This window comes from Molossus molossus, unplaced genomic scaffold (assembly GCF_014108415.1).
Source record: "Molossus molossus isolate mMolMol1 unplaced genomic scaffold, mMolMol1.p scaffold_m16_p_6, whole genome shotgun sequence".
Lineage (NCBI taxonomy): Eukaryota > Metazoa > Chordata > Mammalia > Chiroptera > Molossidae > Molossus > Molossus molossus.
The window spans coordinates 78,940,442-78,956,737 of NW_023425399.1; the positions used below are offsets into that span (position 1 = coordinate 78,940,442).

The 16,296-nt window shown below is 34.2% G+C and overlaps 1 protein-coding gene across 2 annotated transcripts in view; it reads left to right on the forward strand.

Moving 5' to 3' along the window:
- The window catches only part of TAF4B (TATA-box binding protein associated factor 4b), a 121,836-nt gene that overhangs the window by 42,856 nt on the left and 62,684 nt on the right, over positions 1-16,296 (forward strand). For both annotated transcript variants that reach the window (XM_036245808.1, XM_036245809.1), the window contains exons 8-9: positions 6,826-6,958; positions 7,893-7,998. In XM_036245808.1, the coding sequence (XP_036101701.1) occupies positions 6,826-6,958; positions 7,893-7,998 (239 nt within the window). The remainder of the gene's footprint in view (positions 1-6,825; positions 6,959-7,892; positions 7,999-16,296) is intronic.

Here is a 16,296-nt window from a genome sequence, read left to right on the forward strand (position 1 = left end):
AGGGTGCATATGGGAGGCAACCGATCTATGTTTCTTCCTCCCTCTCCCTCTACCCTCCTTCTCTCTTTGAAATAAAAAAAAAAAAAAAAGAATGGGGAATAATTTAATTTTACTTGTGAATTCTGCTTTCCTGTTTGGCCTTTATTTCAATTTTAGTCAACAAATTTGATGTCAGTATTCAAACCTTCCAATTTCAAATAGCAAAAAACAGAGCAGCTAGACACTGAGTATACATTCTAATTTTGTTTTCAACAGATTTTTACCTGGGGCGCAAAACAATTTAAACTACTCTGTATGTTAATGTCGCAGAGAGGATTGAACTAGGATATTCTTTCAAATCAGCTAATTTAGAAAATGAATATTACTCAAATTTGAATTACTGTTTCTCGAAAGATTTAATATCATCAGTGTGTCCATTGTAAACCATAGTTCAGTGTGATCCTAGGTCTAAGTGAGGTGGAAAGCACTCATGGTGCTAAAAACCAAGTATATATTTAATGCAGTTTAGAAGAATTATGGCAAATAATGATTTAAAATACAGGAATTGCCACACTGGATCAACTCTGTGATTCATACAAATCGAATCTCCAAAAATGATCTGAAGAATACAAGTATGGCTATCATGTTCAATACTAGGTTTAAAAATTGTGTAATTTTCTTTAATAATTGATCATGTATTTTAAAATTTCCCTTTCTACTTCATTCTAGCTTGTACAGTAAAACCCTCAATTTTGCGGACTTTGATTTAATGGACAAAATTTCCATTCCCTATGTCATATGTGAAAACACCCTGTTAATTTTAACATACTTTTTTAAAAATAAATGTTTTTATTGATTTTTTTTTTTTTTTTTGGGAGAGAGGAAGGAAGAGAGAGATAGAAACACCAATGTGAGAGAGAAACATCCATCAGTTGCCTCCTGCACTACCTCTACTGGGGATCAAGCCCGAAACCCTGTCTTGTGTCCTGACCGGCAATCTAACAAACACCTCTTGGTCCATGGGACATCGATCAGTCTAATGAGCCACACTGGCTGGGCTTTTAACCAAGGTTTGCTTATAATGAAATTAACAGGTTATCTTTTTGTTATTAATTCACTGTTATTTTTAATAAATTTTAGTGAATAGGCCATATGTTGGGAAAAACACTGTAGTAATTTCACTGACATAAATATTAATATATCAACAACTATAGTCTACATATTTAAATCCAAGAGGATTTTTAGAGAGAGTAGAAGGGAGGGAGGGAGGAAAAGAAAGAGAAGGGGAGAGCGAGAAACATCGATGTGAAAGAGACATACTGACTGGTTGCCTCCCTCACAACCCTGACCAGGATCTGGAATGAACTGCAACCAGAGGTACATGCCCTTGTTCGGAATCGAGCCCACAGCTCATTGGTCCTCGGGCCATCGCTTTAACTGCTGAGCCAAACTGGCCAGGGCATCCCTTCCCAATTTAAAAAAATTTCTAGATTTATTATTACTGTACATGGTATCTTATTGATTAGTATTGTATGTTATCCTCTGGAGATTTTCTGAAGCTCTCATTAAATAAATGAAGAAGATTGCTCAGTTTTTTCAGGGGTAAGTTTTTTATTTTGTACCCAAAGTGCAGTTCTTTGTATGTCTTGGTCCTCATATGCTTAAATTGTTGAAATATGGACCTAATTAGCAGTTCTTGGGATTTCACCTCAGAATCTAGTTCTTATAAATGGTTGATCGTATTAGTTATCTATTAAGTCTGGCATAGTTGTTATTATATAATGTTATACACCACAACTAAATGTTGAACTTAACATTTTTAGTTAATGTTGAACTTTAGCATTTGTTTAAAGTTAATGAAAGAGAGTAGAAGAATTGGATTATAGTCTACCCATGATGGATAGAGAATAAGTGGAACTTTCAGGAGTTTTAATGCTTAAAAGTTTTTCATGGGATATTTGTGAAAAAACTTTAATTAATGATTGAGCGAAAACTAAATTTAATTTAAATTAAAGACTGTTGTCCTGGCTGGTGTGGCTCAGTTGGTTAGAGCATCATCCTGTGTACCAAATGGGTCTCAGGCTCAAATCCCAGTCAGGGCACATACCCAGGTTTCAGTCTGATCCCTGGGTGGGGTGCATCCCGGAGGCAACATATTAATATTTCTCTCTCCATCCCTCTCCCTTCTCTCTCTGGAATCAATGAAAAGCATATCCTCAGGTGAGGATTTATAAACATAATAATAATAATAAAATAAAAGATGATCATTCTCATGACATTTAAACTAAATTAGCAAAAGCTAATTTAATTTAGAAAACCAAAATTTTAGTTTGATCATTTTTAAAGTTAAATTTTGATACATTTTAATAACCAATTTTACTACAACAAATTAAACAATAAGCCTCTCAAATCCATGGCTTGTGAGTAAAATTCGAGAATGAGAAAGTTAATTCAGAATTGCTGATCTGTTTTGTGAATAAAAGGCTTATTATAATTTTATTTATTTTATTTTATTTTATTTTATTTTATCCTCACCCAAGGACATTTTTCCATTTTTTGTTCTGATAGAGTGGGAGGGAGGGAGAGGAAGAGAGAGAGAGAGAAACATCGACACGAAAGGGACACATCGAGTGGCTGCCACCCGCACGACCAACCAGAGCCAGGGACAAACTGCAACCGAGGCACGTGCCCTTAGCGGGAACCGAACCCGGGTCTCTCTGGACCACAAGCCGACGTTCTAACTGCTGAGCCAAACTGGCCAGGGCGGCTTATTATAATTTTAGAATATTGAAGATTATTATTGAATATTCATATGTTGAATATCATTACTGTTAATAATTTTGTATTTATATATCACTTGAATATCTCTAAGAGTAATTTATACTTGTAGTTAGGGCAGGAAATTTTAATATTGTCATAGGTATTTTCCTTATTTTAAATACATATATAACTCCCTGAAGTGCTCTCTCTATTAATTGCATTTCTTCCTTAATAGAATTATAGGCATTTGATAAATAAGTGGCCACGTATGTTCAACAATCATTCTCTAAATATTACTGTTCTGTGGATATAAGTGAAAAGCAAATAATTATTCGTGTATTACTAAAGTGGCAGTGTCCCATTTCATTATATTGAAATAAATCTGATCTAAAATAGACCCAGAATATTAGAAAAAAATTTTGTTGTTACATCATGTACCTAATTATTTTGAAGTAATAGGGAACCGTTAAAGAATTTTTAACATACATTTTTATGTGAAGTTCTCTGTGAGATTTAATTCTGCTCATTATCTCTGACTTCAGTTCTCACTAGATAAAGAGAAATATTTTCAAGATGTAAATTTTAGTCTCTGAGTATGTTGGTGGCCAGTATTTTCATTAAAATTGAGGTAATTTTAATTGAATAGGAAAAAGAGAAGAATCATTGGTTGTTTTATTGGATCAAATAGTTCACTCTCTGTTTCATATTGAACTGACCTATTAGGATCCAAACTTAAGCTGTTTGTCTTTTTTCTTCTTGTTTCTGGATTCTGTTAAGAGTGAGAGGAGAGGCAGAATTCAGTTGTTGATTATAATGACTTTAATAGGACAAATGAAAGGTTTGGTGAAGAAAGAGGTTAAATCCAAGTAAGGCCTACCCCTTACTTACCATATGTAATTAGCAGTTGCTTAGAAAATTCTTCATGGGCCATCATTGAATTGAAGTTTATATAATAAAAGTCTTAATATATAGGTTGGTTAATGCTAGTTCATTTAAATTTACTTGAGGACTATTTTATTTATATATATATATATTTGATAAGGGTACATTAGAATTTATGGAAAATAAACTATTTAGAAATAATTACATACATTATATGTATATCATCTTATTTTTGCATTATTCAATAAAAAATTTTATTATAAAAAATTTTATACATAACAAAGTTGAAGCTTATAGTTTACACCCATATACTAACCACCTAGATTTTACTATGTACAGTTAGTACACTTGATTTATTATGTATTTATCCAGTCATCTTAATTTTTGATGCATTGCAAAGACTTCTTCCTAAATAATTAAATATGCACATTATTAACTACAGTTTAATATTATTTACTCTTTTTTATTCTCTGTAGCTAAAATTTACATACACTAGCATAAGTTTTGAGTTAGTGCATAGTTCTGTGTAACTCAAAGCCCCTATCAAGGTATAGAATGTTACTATCCCCTTGAAGTTCCCTGTGTCCCTTCCCAGTCAGTTCCCACCCACATTCCCCCAGAAGCAACGACTCTTATGATCGTTTCTCCCACAGATTAATTTTGCTTCTTCTAGAACTTAATTACATTAAAAATTTTTAAACAGAAATTTATAGGTTCTTGATATGAAGCAGCATTTATTGATTTCTATAAAATCTGATAATATAATTAAGAATCCATTTTAGCCCTGGCCAGTTTGGTTCTGTGGTTAGAGTGTCGGCCCTTGGACCGAAGAGTCGTGGGTTCGATTCCCGGTCAAGGGCATGTATCTGGGTCACAGGTTTGATCCCCAGCCCCAGTCGGGGTTGGGTGGGAGGCAACCAATCTATGTGTCTCTCACACATCAGTGTTTCTCTCTCTCTCTCCCTCTCTTTCACTCTATCTAAAAATCATTGAAAAAAATATCCTCAGGTGAGGATTAACCCACCTAAAATTTTTTTTATTATTTTAGCAAAATTTAAAAAGTATTTAGAAGACTCTTGAAAGTAAAGAAACAGCATATTCTGAGGTTGGGTTTTAATCTAGATTGGGCATGGCAAATTAATATCGACTCCCACTGTAGGGTTTTACTTGAGCTTTGTCTTCAGAGATATTCTGGGGCTGGATGTGGGTACATTTAGTGGAGTATGCTGTTGTCTCAGAAGATAAGGAATAGTGGCACAAGACCTGTGCATTGCTGTTCCTGAGAAATAGTTGGCAACTAACATGTATTTTTTGACTCCTATGTTACAGTTTTTGTTTAGTTGGGGCCCTATATTTTCTAGAATTCAGCCTTAGTGAGTGCATGCCAGTAATCACATATTGAATAGAAATGAGAGGAAATATTACCCTTGATTCTAGTAACTTTGTGTGCATATACTGCTTGAGTTATTCAAAGATAAGTATTTGATTGCTGTGTATTTATAAACAGGGAGTGGGTGAGGGATGACATACAGAGAAAGCAAAGTGTGAAGCCTGCTCTCATCTGCTTGTTTAATCCATACTTGTGCTTCTTTGTTCCTTTCCATATGGAATTTAAGAAAAATTTATTGTCAGATATCCCGGATCATAGTTATATAAAAATCATAATGTAAAAACAAAACAAAAAAAACCCATCACCTAAAGAATATTGTGTAGCTTTAGACCTGTATTTTCTGTAAATGACTAGAAATTAATTTGTTAACATCCATATAAACCATCAGGATTTGATATGTCAAGAGAAGAAGCTCAGGTATTTATTCTCCCTTTCTAGCAGTGTTTTGGAGTAAAAATAAAGGACTTAAATTTTGAAAAATATAAGAGCTCTCTTTTGCTTGCTAAGTAGTAGCAAATATATCTTCTTTGGGCCAATTTCCATATCTCTAAGATAATTTTATCCCCATAAGATGCCTAATATGCGGTTGGGCAAAAGTAGGTTAACAATAATGATAGTAATAAATAATACAATAATAAATAATACAAGAATAAAATGTTTTGTGTATTTACAGCTGTAAACCTACTTTTGCCCACTTTTGTGCTGTAGTTCCAAATGGTACTTTCTTTGAAAGAACACTAATGAATTCTCTTACATATATTCACTCATATTTTACTTTGTACACCAAATGTGCAGAAGTATGCTTCACATATGCTGCCCAGGTGTTACAGTCATTAAGATGAGCAATGATGGGGATCCAAGATTATGAATCCTAGCTCAAAACTTGTAATATATATATATATAGATATAAATATCCCATATCATTTATTTACTTTATATGTGTACATATGTGTGTGTGTGTGTGTGCTTGGTTTGGTTTTTAACTAGCACCTTTGTCTCTCACCACTGGCATGGACTTGACCCTGTTTGATTTATAGACCAGGACTCGCACAGCACCAGATGGAGGTTGCCAATGAGGCTTACCTTTCCCAAGCTTGTCCTTTGCCAGGGTATTATAATAAGATCTGGTCCAGTGGGGCTGGCCCCCCTAACTCACACTCCCACAGGTCCTTCTTGGTCCCTTGGAGCCCTTCTCCCTGCCTACCTGAGGGGTGGACTTCAAGGCTGTTATATTTTTGCATACTCACTCTCTGAACTTCTTGAACTGTTTATTTTGGAGAATGCCTCTTTAGCTTGTCATTTTCCAGATATTGGGGGGTGGGGGGGTGGGGATCCATTAAAAGTCCTTATCCTTTGGAGATATATCTGGATGTACTTTAAAATAATGGAGATGGTAGGAAAGTGGGTGGGGATCTAGGGAAAACAAGATTGGTAAAGAATTAATCATTGTTGAATCTGGGTAATAATGGCATAGGTTGTTTTGTTTTCTTGTTTCTTCCACTTTTGTATATATTTGAAATAGTCCGTGATAAAAGTTAAAAAATGAAAATAGGATGCATATGGAGGTTTAAATTGGGCAGTATGTTTTGTAAATTTGAATTCCACTCTAAAAAATAACAAAAATGTGTGAGATAGTCATGTTTTTCAGTTTTGAACAAGATACTTTTGTTACATACAAATTTAAATTTTAAGTAGGCATTCTTGTTATGCTAAGGTCAAGGTGTATTTACAGTTTAGGTGAGCACAATTTGTTCTATTGTCACAACAAAGCAGGTTTGGTTAAAAGGCTATAATTATAGTTCTCATTGTTTCAGGTAGTCCAGCAGCCTTCAGGAGGCATTGCAAAACAAGTGGGTACACTTTCCCATTCTTCAGCATTGACCATTCAGAAATCTGGACAGAAGATGCCTGTGAACACTGCAGTAACTACCCATCAGTCACCTCCAGGTAGACTCTGACACATCACACTGGGTTTGAAACACGATGGGGTTTTATACTTTTTTTTATTGTTATATTAAGAGATGAGAGATTTGGTCTTTTATGTTGGGACCATTGATAGAAAGTTGAAAGATAACTATATTCCTTATACATACATAGCCACTTTTTAGTGGTATATGTTGTTTTAGAATAAAAGAAGCAACTTTTCACAGTATTTGTAATCAGATAAAACAACCCAGTAGAAGTGCTTTGTTAACTTATCAAATTTCCTGTAGCCTTATTTCTTTTAAAAATCTGCTGCTTTCTCTAGGTTTGTGAATTAGTCTTACATGTAAAATTTAGAGGTTTTATGTATTTTTACTTTATTTTTTTAATCCTCACCTAAAGATATTTTTCTATTTATCTTCAAATAGAGTGGAAGGGAGGGGGAGAGAGAGAAAGAGAGAGAGAGAGAGAAACATCGATGTGAGAGAGACACATCAACTGGTTGCCTCCCAGATGACCCCAACGAGGGCTGGGGACAAACCGCAACTTAGGTATGTACCCTTGACTGGAATCAACCATGAGACTCTTTGGTTTGTGGGACAACACCCTAACCGCTGAGTCAAGCTGGCCAGGGCAGTTTTATGTATTTTGAAAATATACCAATATAAATGATATATTATTAACATGTTTCTATCCCCCTTTCTGCATAATATTTTTATAGTGCTGGTAATTCTGCAGACAATTTGAAGACTGGAGGTTTTGATTTTAGTAAATGATTTCATGTGCATGTCATTCAGTTCATTCTCAAGTTTGAATTTAAACATTGTTTTAGGACAGTTTGAAATTTTCTTTGATTATTCTATGTGTATTAAAAGCTATTGTCCTGAATTTTTCTTAATGTTGTGTGATTGCCTTTTTTTTTTTATTGTACTTTTTTCTTTCTTCTTTGTTTTTGTAGCTTCCATTCTAAAACAAATTACCCTGCCAGGAAATAAAGTTCTGCCACTTCAAGGATCTTCTATTCAGAAAAATAAAATAAAAGAGAATGGAACAACATTCTTGAGGTAAAGAAAATAAATAGTTAAAACTTGGTTTGGTTTAAGGAAGTAATATTTTAAAAAAAGAAAAGAGATGACAGAATAATACTTATAATAAATAAATATATTTATGCATTTTAAAAAGCTAGCAGTACTTTGAATATAATTTATAAACAAAAAAGTGCACATATTTTAAGTGTACAGTACATCTCAATGAATGTAGACATAATCTAGATCAAGATGCTGAACATATTCATCACTTTTATGGCCCTTTCAAATCAATTATCCCGAACCCCTGCCTCCTACAGCCACTTTTTTTTTTAAATCTATCACCATAGATCATTTTTGTCTATTCTTGAGCTTCATAAATGCAAAGTTACATTATATGCTCTTTTGCGTCTGAATTTTTTCACTCAATATGTTTTTGAGATTCATATCCTATGTCATTATGAATATTAGAAGATTATTCTTTGTATTGGGAGAAGTATTCATTGTATGAGTGTAAATTTGTTTATCCCTTTTCCTGTTGATGAACATTGGGTTTTCAGTTTTTCACAATTTTATATGTATATAAAACTACTATGAACATTTACGTAAATGTTTTTTTGTGAACACAATTTCTCATTTTTCTGTAGTAAATATCTAGGAGTATAATGGCTGGGTCATTAGATAAGTACATGTTTAACTACAGAAGGTCCTGGATGTCTGGATTTACCACAGTTCAACTTAAGATTTTTCAACTTTATGGTGGTTTGAAAGCTATATGCATTCAGTAGAAACTGTACTTCTAATTTTCTCAGTCCATGGGACAATGCTCAATCCACTGAGCCACACCAGCCAGATCATTCTTTCTGTTCTTAAACATACCAGTTTTATCACCACTGTATTTTTTCAGATGTGATATTCCCTGGACTCTCTGTCCCCCAGTCTTCACATGGCTTGGTCCTTTTTATTTCAGTTTAAAAGTTGGTATCTTTTATTTTTGCACTAAGCTACATTTTCCCATTTTGTATAATGCTCTCCAGTAATTTCATCATAGGTAGTTTACACATCTTTTTAGAATGGTGCCTTTTATTTAAGTTTTCTTTCTTGGATGTTTAATATAAATATCACTTTAATTATCATTGAAATTTTGACTCTTGTTAAATAATAGGAGGTATCAGTGTGTGACATTAAAGCTTGTCTTGACTTAACTGTATGAGGTGTAATAACAGTGATATCTGCCTACTTTTTTAAAACTACCTGTTTAACTGAAAAAAAAATTTTTTTTTGGTTCATGATTTTTTCCATTTGGAAAATCATATTTTCTATTCTGCTTCTCAGTATACCTGGTATGAGTAAGGGAAGCTGTATAGTTCTTAAACACCAGAGGGTGCCAGAGATTCATGTTTTATTCTTACTACGATTTCAGAATTAGAAGTAACAAATATTATAGTACCTCTGAATATTTGTATAGTTGGGCCTGTTTAAACTGACTGGCTATTTGATGATAATTAGGAATTACTGTTGATTTTTTGAAAACAAGTGATAATGCTTTATGGTTAAGCTATTTTGGAGTCCTTATATTTTAGAGACAAATAATATATTTATGGATTAATAACATATATATCTTTTTCTGTTAGTGAAGTTCTTTTTTAAATTAATAATGCAAAAACATTTATTTGTACATACACCAAAGAAGGAAAACAGTCTTCTGTCAAATGGAGAAGGTTAAGATTCTTAAGTAGCTGATTTTGGGACCTACTACAATGGGAAGACTTGCTTTGTTGCCCTTGGATGTTATGTCTCTTTACCTAACACTTGAGCAGGCTTTTTAAATGGGTCTTCTTCCTGGGCCTGCTTTTCTAATCCCTTATGATATGTAAGCTAGTGTTCCAGGTAGCCTGTGTTCCTATTATGTTTATCCAGGTACTTTCCCATGAAGTGTTAGATCAGTTTCTTTGTTGGCAGAAGCCATAGTCTTCAGGTCTAGCAGGAGGTTGGTTAACTTGTTCTCCAACTGCAGAGCAGACTCTAGAGCTTGTATACCAGATCCCCATTTATCTATATCAGACCTCTTCAACATCGGAAGGCAGATTTTACTCTCATGTTTTCTTAGATATCTTAGGAATTGCTTTGCATGTTTCTTCTTCACTTTAGCTTGGTCTTCAGAGAATGCAGCAAAAAGAGGTGCTCCCATGCCTTTGTTGTAATAACAGGCCATAGATAAATACGCATCACTGATAAGATGCCATATGATTAATAGCAACCCTACATTCTTCAGAGAGGAAGTTCTGGCCCTCAGGTGCCATCTCAACTTTAGAGAAAACCCCGCATAAGCAGTGAAGGTCTTTTAACAGGAGTTTAATGTGATTTTTAAAAACTTATTTAAAAGCCACTCTGAGAAAATAATATATGATATTACATGTTATTTGCATAGATAGTATTACTCCAACAACTTTAATGGCCATTTTTTTCATATTGTAGGAATCAGATTCTCTAGTGTAAATTAAACATGTGTTCTGTTGCTTCATATGTAATTCATTGTTTTGTTGTATTATTAAGAGTCTGTCCTTATTTGTACAAGTGTATCAATAACATATATTGGTCACATAATATATGGCATAGTATATGTGGTTAAATCATTCCAAAGCAGGGACTTAAAGAGAAAACAGTCTTTGTCAACAAAAGCCCTCTCATCTTGGAAAGACACAGGAGACAGGGAAGACGCATTTGTGTGAACTGTGCCTAGATTAACACTAAATCTAAGATCAAAATTGAAGAAATGTTCTTGAGGAAGTTGCCTTATGCTAGATCTTGTTAGAAAATGGGTTCTTGTACGTTCCTCACAGGGAAGTTACAGGAATGAAGATCTAGAGATGAGGCTGTAATGTCTTTCAAAGTTTTTAAGCCAGATTTTGTTATAGTAAAATTTTATTTAGGAAAAATTATGTTTGTACTTTCATATAAAATAAGCTGGGAAGGAGAGACATTAGAGGTAGCTTCACCATGTAGTAAAGGTTGAAGTTAGGAGGGCAGGAAACAGGACATATCTTTTTTATATGTCATGAGCATCCTCAAGAAGGATCAAGGCTAAGAGATCGTGATAATGCTATAGTATGATTTATAGTAAAAAGTTTTTTTAACAAGATTAATATTTTAATTAAGAATATATAATATAGGAAAGGGATGGTAGATACGTTTGAAACAGTTTATAAATATTTGCTAGTATAGTAGAGATCAGCAACTTCAAATTACCCAGGGAACTTGTTAAAATTCTTCATTGTGGTGCTCATCTAGAATAAAATCTCTGGAGACTGGACCTAGGCAGGAATCTGTATTTTTAAATTAGTATCTCTTCATATTCAGCATAGGTTTAGGACTGTAATTACAGACCATCAGATCTCAAACTGGTCTATAGAAAAATAGTTTTGAGACTGAGACTCTTTTTGAGGGGTTTGCGGGGTCAAAACAATTTTCATCATGATCATGATCATGTTATTTGCCCTTTCCAGCATATCATTTGCATCAATAGCTTAAAAATTACAGTGGTATAAAACAGCTGGTGCCTTAGCATTGATAAAAGCAAGGGCATAAAACCATACTTGTAGCCATTTATTCTTCACCCTCACACACTCGCAGTAAATTAAAAGAAGCTAGTTTTTGGTGGTTTTTTTTTTTTTTCTTTTAATTGATTTTAGAGAGAGAGGAAGGGAAAAGGAGAGAGAGATAGAAACATTGATTGGCTACCTCCTGCATGCCCCCTACGGGGGATTGGGCCCACAACCTGGGCCTGTGCCCCCACTAGGAATCGAAACAATGATCTTTTGGTGTGTGGGTTGATGCTCAACCACTGAGCCACTAGGCTGGGCCGAGTTTTTTTTTTTTTAGTGTTTTAGTGAAGCAGTACACATTAGTATCTTATAAAGTCTCAACCCTTGAGTATAAACCTTTTTAATACTTTGTACGACAAAATGGTAAGTTTGCATAAAACTCTTCTGTTCATGCCAAAGTATCATGGTTGCCTCAAGTACTTCTGCTTCTGTTTCATTTGTGACCTGAACTAACCCCCTTTTTTTGCAGAGCACAATTTTTACTTGAAAGAACAACTGACAAACTATGGCTACTCAGACTTATGAATTTGACAGGCATTTTCTTGAAAATGAAAAGTGAGTCTGTCACTTCAGGGAGAGCAACTGACAGTATTTTTTTTTTTTTTTGCCAATGATAAGGTTTGAGCTTTTCAAAGAAAAAACATTTTGGATAACTTGTATCGACATAGGCTTAACAACCTTCCAGAGCTTAGATTTTCTGATTAGATTGGTACATATATTAATTTGGATTTGGACTTTGGATTTTGTATAATGAGTCTAAATTTGGAAGATCTGTATAATTCAGTGAACCTATATTTTCTGAATTACCAATACATGATGTTATAAAACTCAACATCAGTAAAAGATCCATTCAAAATGAAGCAGGCCAATGGATTTTTAAAAATTTGCAAAAATAAAAAAACATTGCCACTCACCCAACTGGTGCTGCTCAGTTGGTTGAGCGTAGTCCCATGCACCAGGAGGTCACTGGTTTGATTCCTCGTAAGGTCACATGCCAAGTTTTCTGGCTAGATTCCCAGTAGGGGGCATGCAGGAGTCAGCTGATTAATTCTCTCTTATCGATACTTCTATCTCTCGCTCATCGATGCTTCTATCTCTCCTCCTTTCCTCTCTCTTAAGTCAATAAAAACATATTTAAAAACAAACAAAAAACATTACCACTCTTTTAATTATTTAAAAAATTTGCAAATAAGGAGATTGATGAATAGAGATGGCAAGAAATTTTTTCAAGGTCATCCTTTTAATAATTGTCAGAGCAGGGACTGAAACCTTGGTCTCTAACTATAGAATTGGTACTCTTAATTTTGTTAGCTCAGTATGTTTCCAAACTTGAGTAGTACATAGACTAGTTCCATCAGTCACTTAAGTGTGTTTGTTAGAAAACTCCAGGTTTCTGGTCTCTGTCATAGACCCACGGAATGAGAATCATGAGTGCTTGTGTGGGTGTTGTGTTTGATTGTGAGACCTGCATTTTAAATATAATCCTAGGTGGTTCCTAAAAATCACTAAAGTTTGAGATACTGCAGTATGCTATGCTACATTTGAGTTTTAAGAAGAAAGACAATTTTTCATGAGAAAAATAACTTCAAAAAAGGCCTAGAAGGAGAAATAAACAGAGTGCTGCATGAGTTTTCATACTGGTTGTGGTAAAGTAGTGAGGTTATGCCTGAGAGTGGTGAAAAGGGAATACTGAATATTCTTTACCAGGGATTAGTAATCTAAGGCTGCTATTTTCAACCGTTTTCGTCTCATGGCACATATAAACTAATTAATAAAATTCTGCAGCACACCAAAAAATATACTATGTTTTTGCCAATGTGACCAAAAAAAAAAAAAAAAAAAGGCATACTTTTGATTCATTCACACCAGACAGCTCTTGTTGTTTTGACTGTTGTCTTTTTTTTTATTTTTTATTTGACAATCTAAAAGAAAAGAAGTCAGTGCCCATGACTAAATAGTCAGGTATTGCATGCTTTAAAAATTCTAGCAACACTCTGGTTGAAAATTGCTGATTTAAGGGAACAACTTGATTTTTTAAAATAAGTTTAAAGCAACTTAATTATTTATTTGACTAGTTAGTACATAATATTTTACATCAATTCAAATGGTATAAGAGGATGTACAATGGGAGATAAGCTTCTGCCTTGCTTCGTTTTCCCTCGGCTACCCAGGCCTGACTAGAGCTAACCACTCTTAGTAGTTGCTTATGTATCTCTCTTTAGATATATACAATGTCCGCCAAAAAATGTATACACAAAAGAAGTGTAATTATAAAGCCAGTGTTTATTAAAATATGTTTCATTTTAAAAATGTAATAGAATCTGCAGACACCCTGTATACATTTTTTGGGACACCGTGTATATAACATTTTCAACACAGATGGTAGTATACAATACCCAATGTTTTACATTTTGGTTTTGCAGCTTAGTAATACATCTTGGAGATTGTTCTGAATCAGTACATATTCATTGTGAATTGGTATTTTTAACAAAGTTACATAACTGGGCATTTAGGTTATTTCCAGTGTTCTGTGTAAGAAAAACAAAGCTACAATGACTATCATTTTACATAATTTCTAGGAAGAGCAGCTTATTCATTTTAAATTGTCAGGTAATGTCAACCGACTCCATGGAGGTCATGTTAACAAATTATACTCTGATCAACAAACTTTAAGGTAGCATTTTCACGTGTTCTAGTAAACTTAAAAAAAAAATTGCCAATCTATCAGGTGAAAACTTTTTATATTTATTTTATGAGTAGGTAGAATATCTTATATTTGAGTCATTTTTAATTTTCTGTTAACTGAAAATTCATGTGCTTTGTTTATTTTTCCATTGGACCCTTGGTCTTTTCCTTGGGTATTTGTAGGAGCCTTTTATATATTAAGGTAATTTTTCTGTGATATGAATTACTTCCTTCAATCCTCATTCTAAAATGTAGGGACTATAATGTCCCTATTTTACTGAAGACGCAGATCTAGAGAGGCTAATTGATTTGATTTATTTCACATAGATAACAAGTGGCAGACTCAGGAGTCTATGGTATGCAGTTTAACTAAGAGCCTTCCTCATTGTTACCTGCTGTTCTACTTCCCAGTACATTGTAATCCATGAACAGCATGCTGCCTGAGGGCATAGAAAGTCTCCAACCTTTAAGAATCATTTACATACTATGCAAGGAATGATAGGTGATAAAGATGATTTAATATCAATAAAATTATTCTACTTGGAGTTTAAGGCAACTACATAGGTTATTAGAAGACAGAGTAAAATCTACCATAAGAGATAAACCGTGCCCTCAGAAGTTCAAAAGTTGTAGCAATTGGACAAATGCATTAAAAGTATAAAAACAAATTAAACCAACATTTCTAAAGTAGGCATTTGACATAGGCCTGGGATATAGATAAAGCTTTGACTTCTGAAAGATAATAAGGTGAGAGGAGTTGATGACTAGAACAGGAAGTCAATACCCTGAGCGAAGGCCAGAATTCGTAGGAGTTAGTTGATAGTTGAATAATGGGAGGGAAGAGAGCTGGAAAGCTCATTACTTGGAAGGCCTTGAAATCAGGTCAAGTTCATGGGAACATGAAATGTTTTGAACAGGAAAGTGATGTGATTCAGTCTACTAGAAGAATTAGTAGTCTGGTGCTATTTTCGATCTTAAGAGTGTGGAAGAGATTTAAGGGAGGCACAGGTAGTGGTTAACTTTATCAAAAGCTAAAGAATTAGATCTGCTTCAGAAGCCAGAATGTAAGACATCAATAATAATTAGGTAATACTTTTTCACTTTTGCATAGTATCCTATTACACTCCATAGAATCTTAAGTTGGAAGCTTTTTTCTATTCAGGCACTATTGAATTTCCTTTTTGTATGATGTCTTTTTAAACAAAATAAAACAAAACAAATTGTTTTTCACAGAGCCTTCTTCAAAAGGCACTGTGTTAGATCAGAAGACTTGAAGACATGGTTCCAAAATTCTCACTTTCTTTTCCTTTAAAATTAAAACCAAACCAGGATCACAAATATACTTCAACACCGAAGCCTTTATTACTCTCCTGGCCTGTCTCAGCCTTATTGATAATGCTGCTATAACACTGTGTTGGCTTTGCTTTCCTTCAGTTTGCCTCCTTTCTTAGAGGAAGTTTTAAATGACTTGGGTACTATTTATTGTGGCACCTTTTCCTCTCCCCTGAGGAGGGGTCTTCCTCAGCTGTTTCCCTCTGTAACCATAGCAACTGACAACTGTACCAGAGGGAGTTGTGTTCAGCTAAGGGCCAAATAGGAGGAGTGAAGACAGCACAAATCTTAATGGGGGGTTAGTTCCCTGCTTATATGCAGAAAAGGGCTGCAAGAAGATTCTGAAAAACATGGGACTGTCTCCTCATTAATGAATTCTATTACATTCTAGTACTATGCTAGGTACTGGTAGTAAGTAGGCCTGGTATTGGTCTCTCCAGCCCATGTGTGGAATCCTATCAGGGACTATGCAGGAACCCTCCTGTGGAAGCAAGGTGCAGTTTGCAGGGCCTGTGTACCTGGCGCACATCTGAGATTGTAAACAGTCAATGTTGTGTGCATGTGTATAAAGGCCATGTGTTTTATACCTTGTACAATTCTAATTTTATTTTTAAGGGAAAGGTAAGGTTTCTATGTCTTAACTTCATAATAATTTCTATCTATAATTTTCTTTATCTAAATGTTTATTTACTTATTTTGTAAAATATCAGTAATC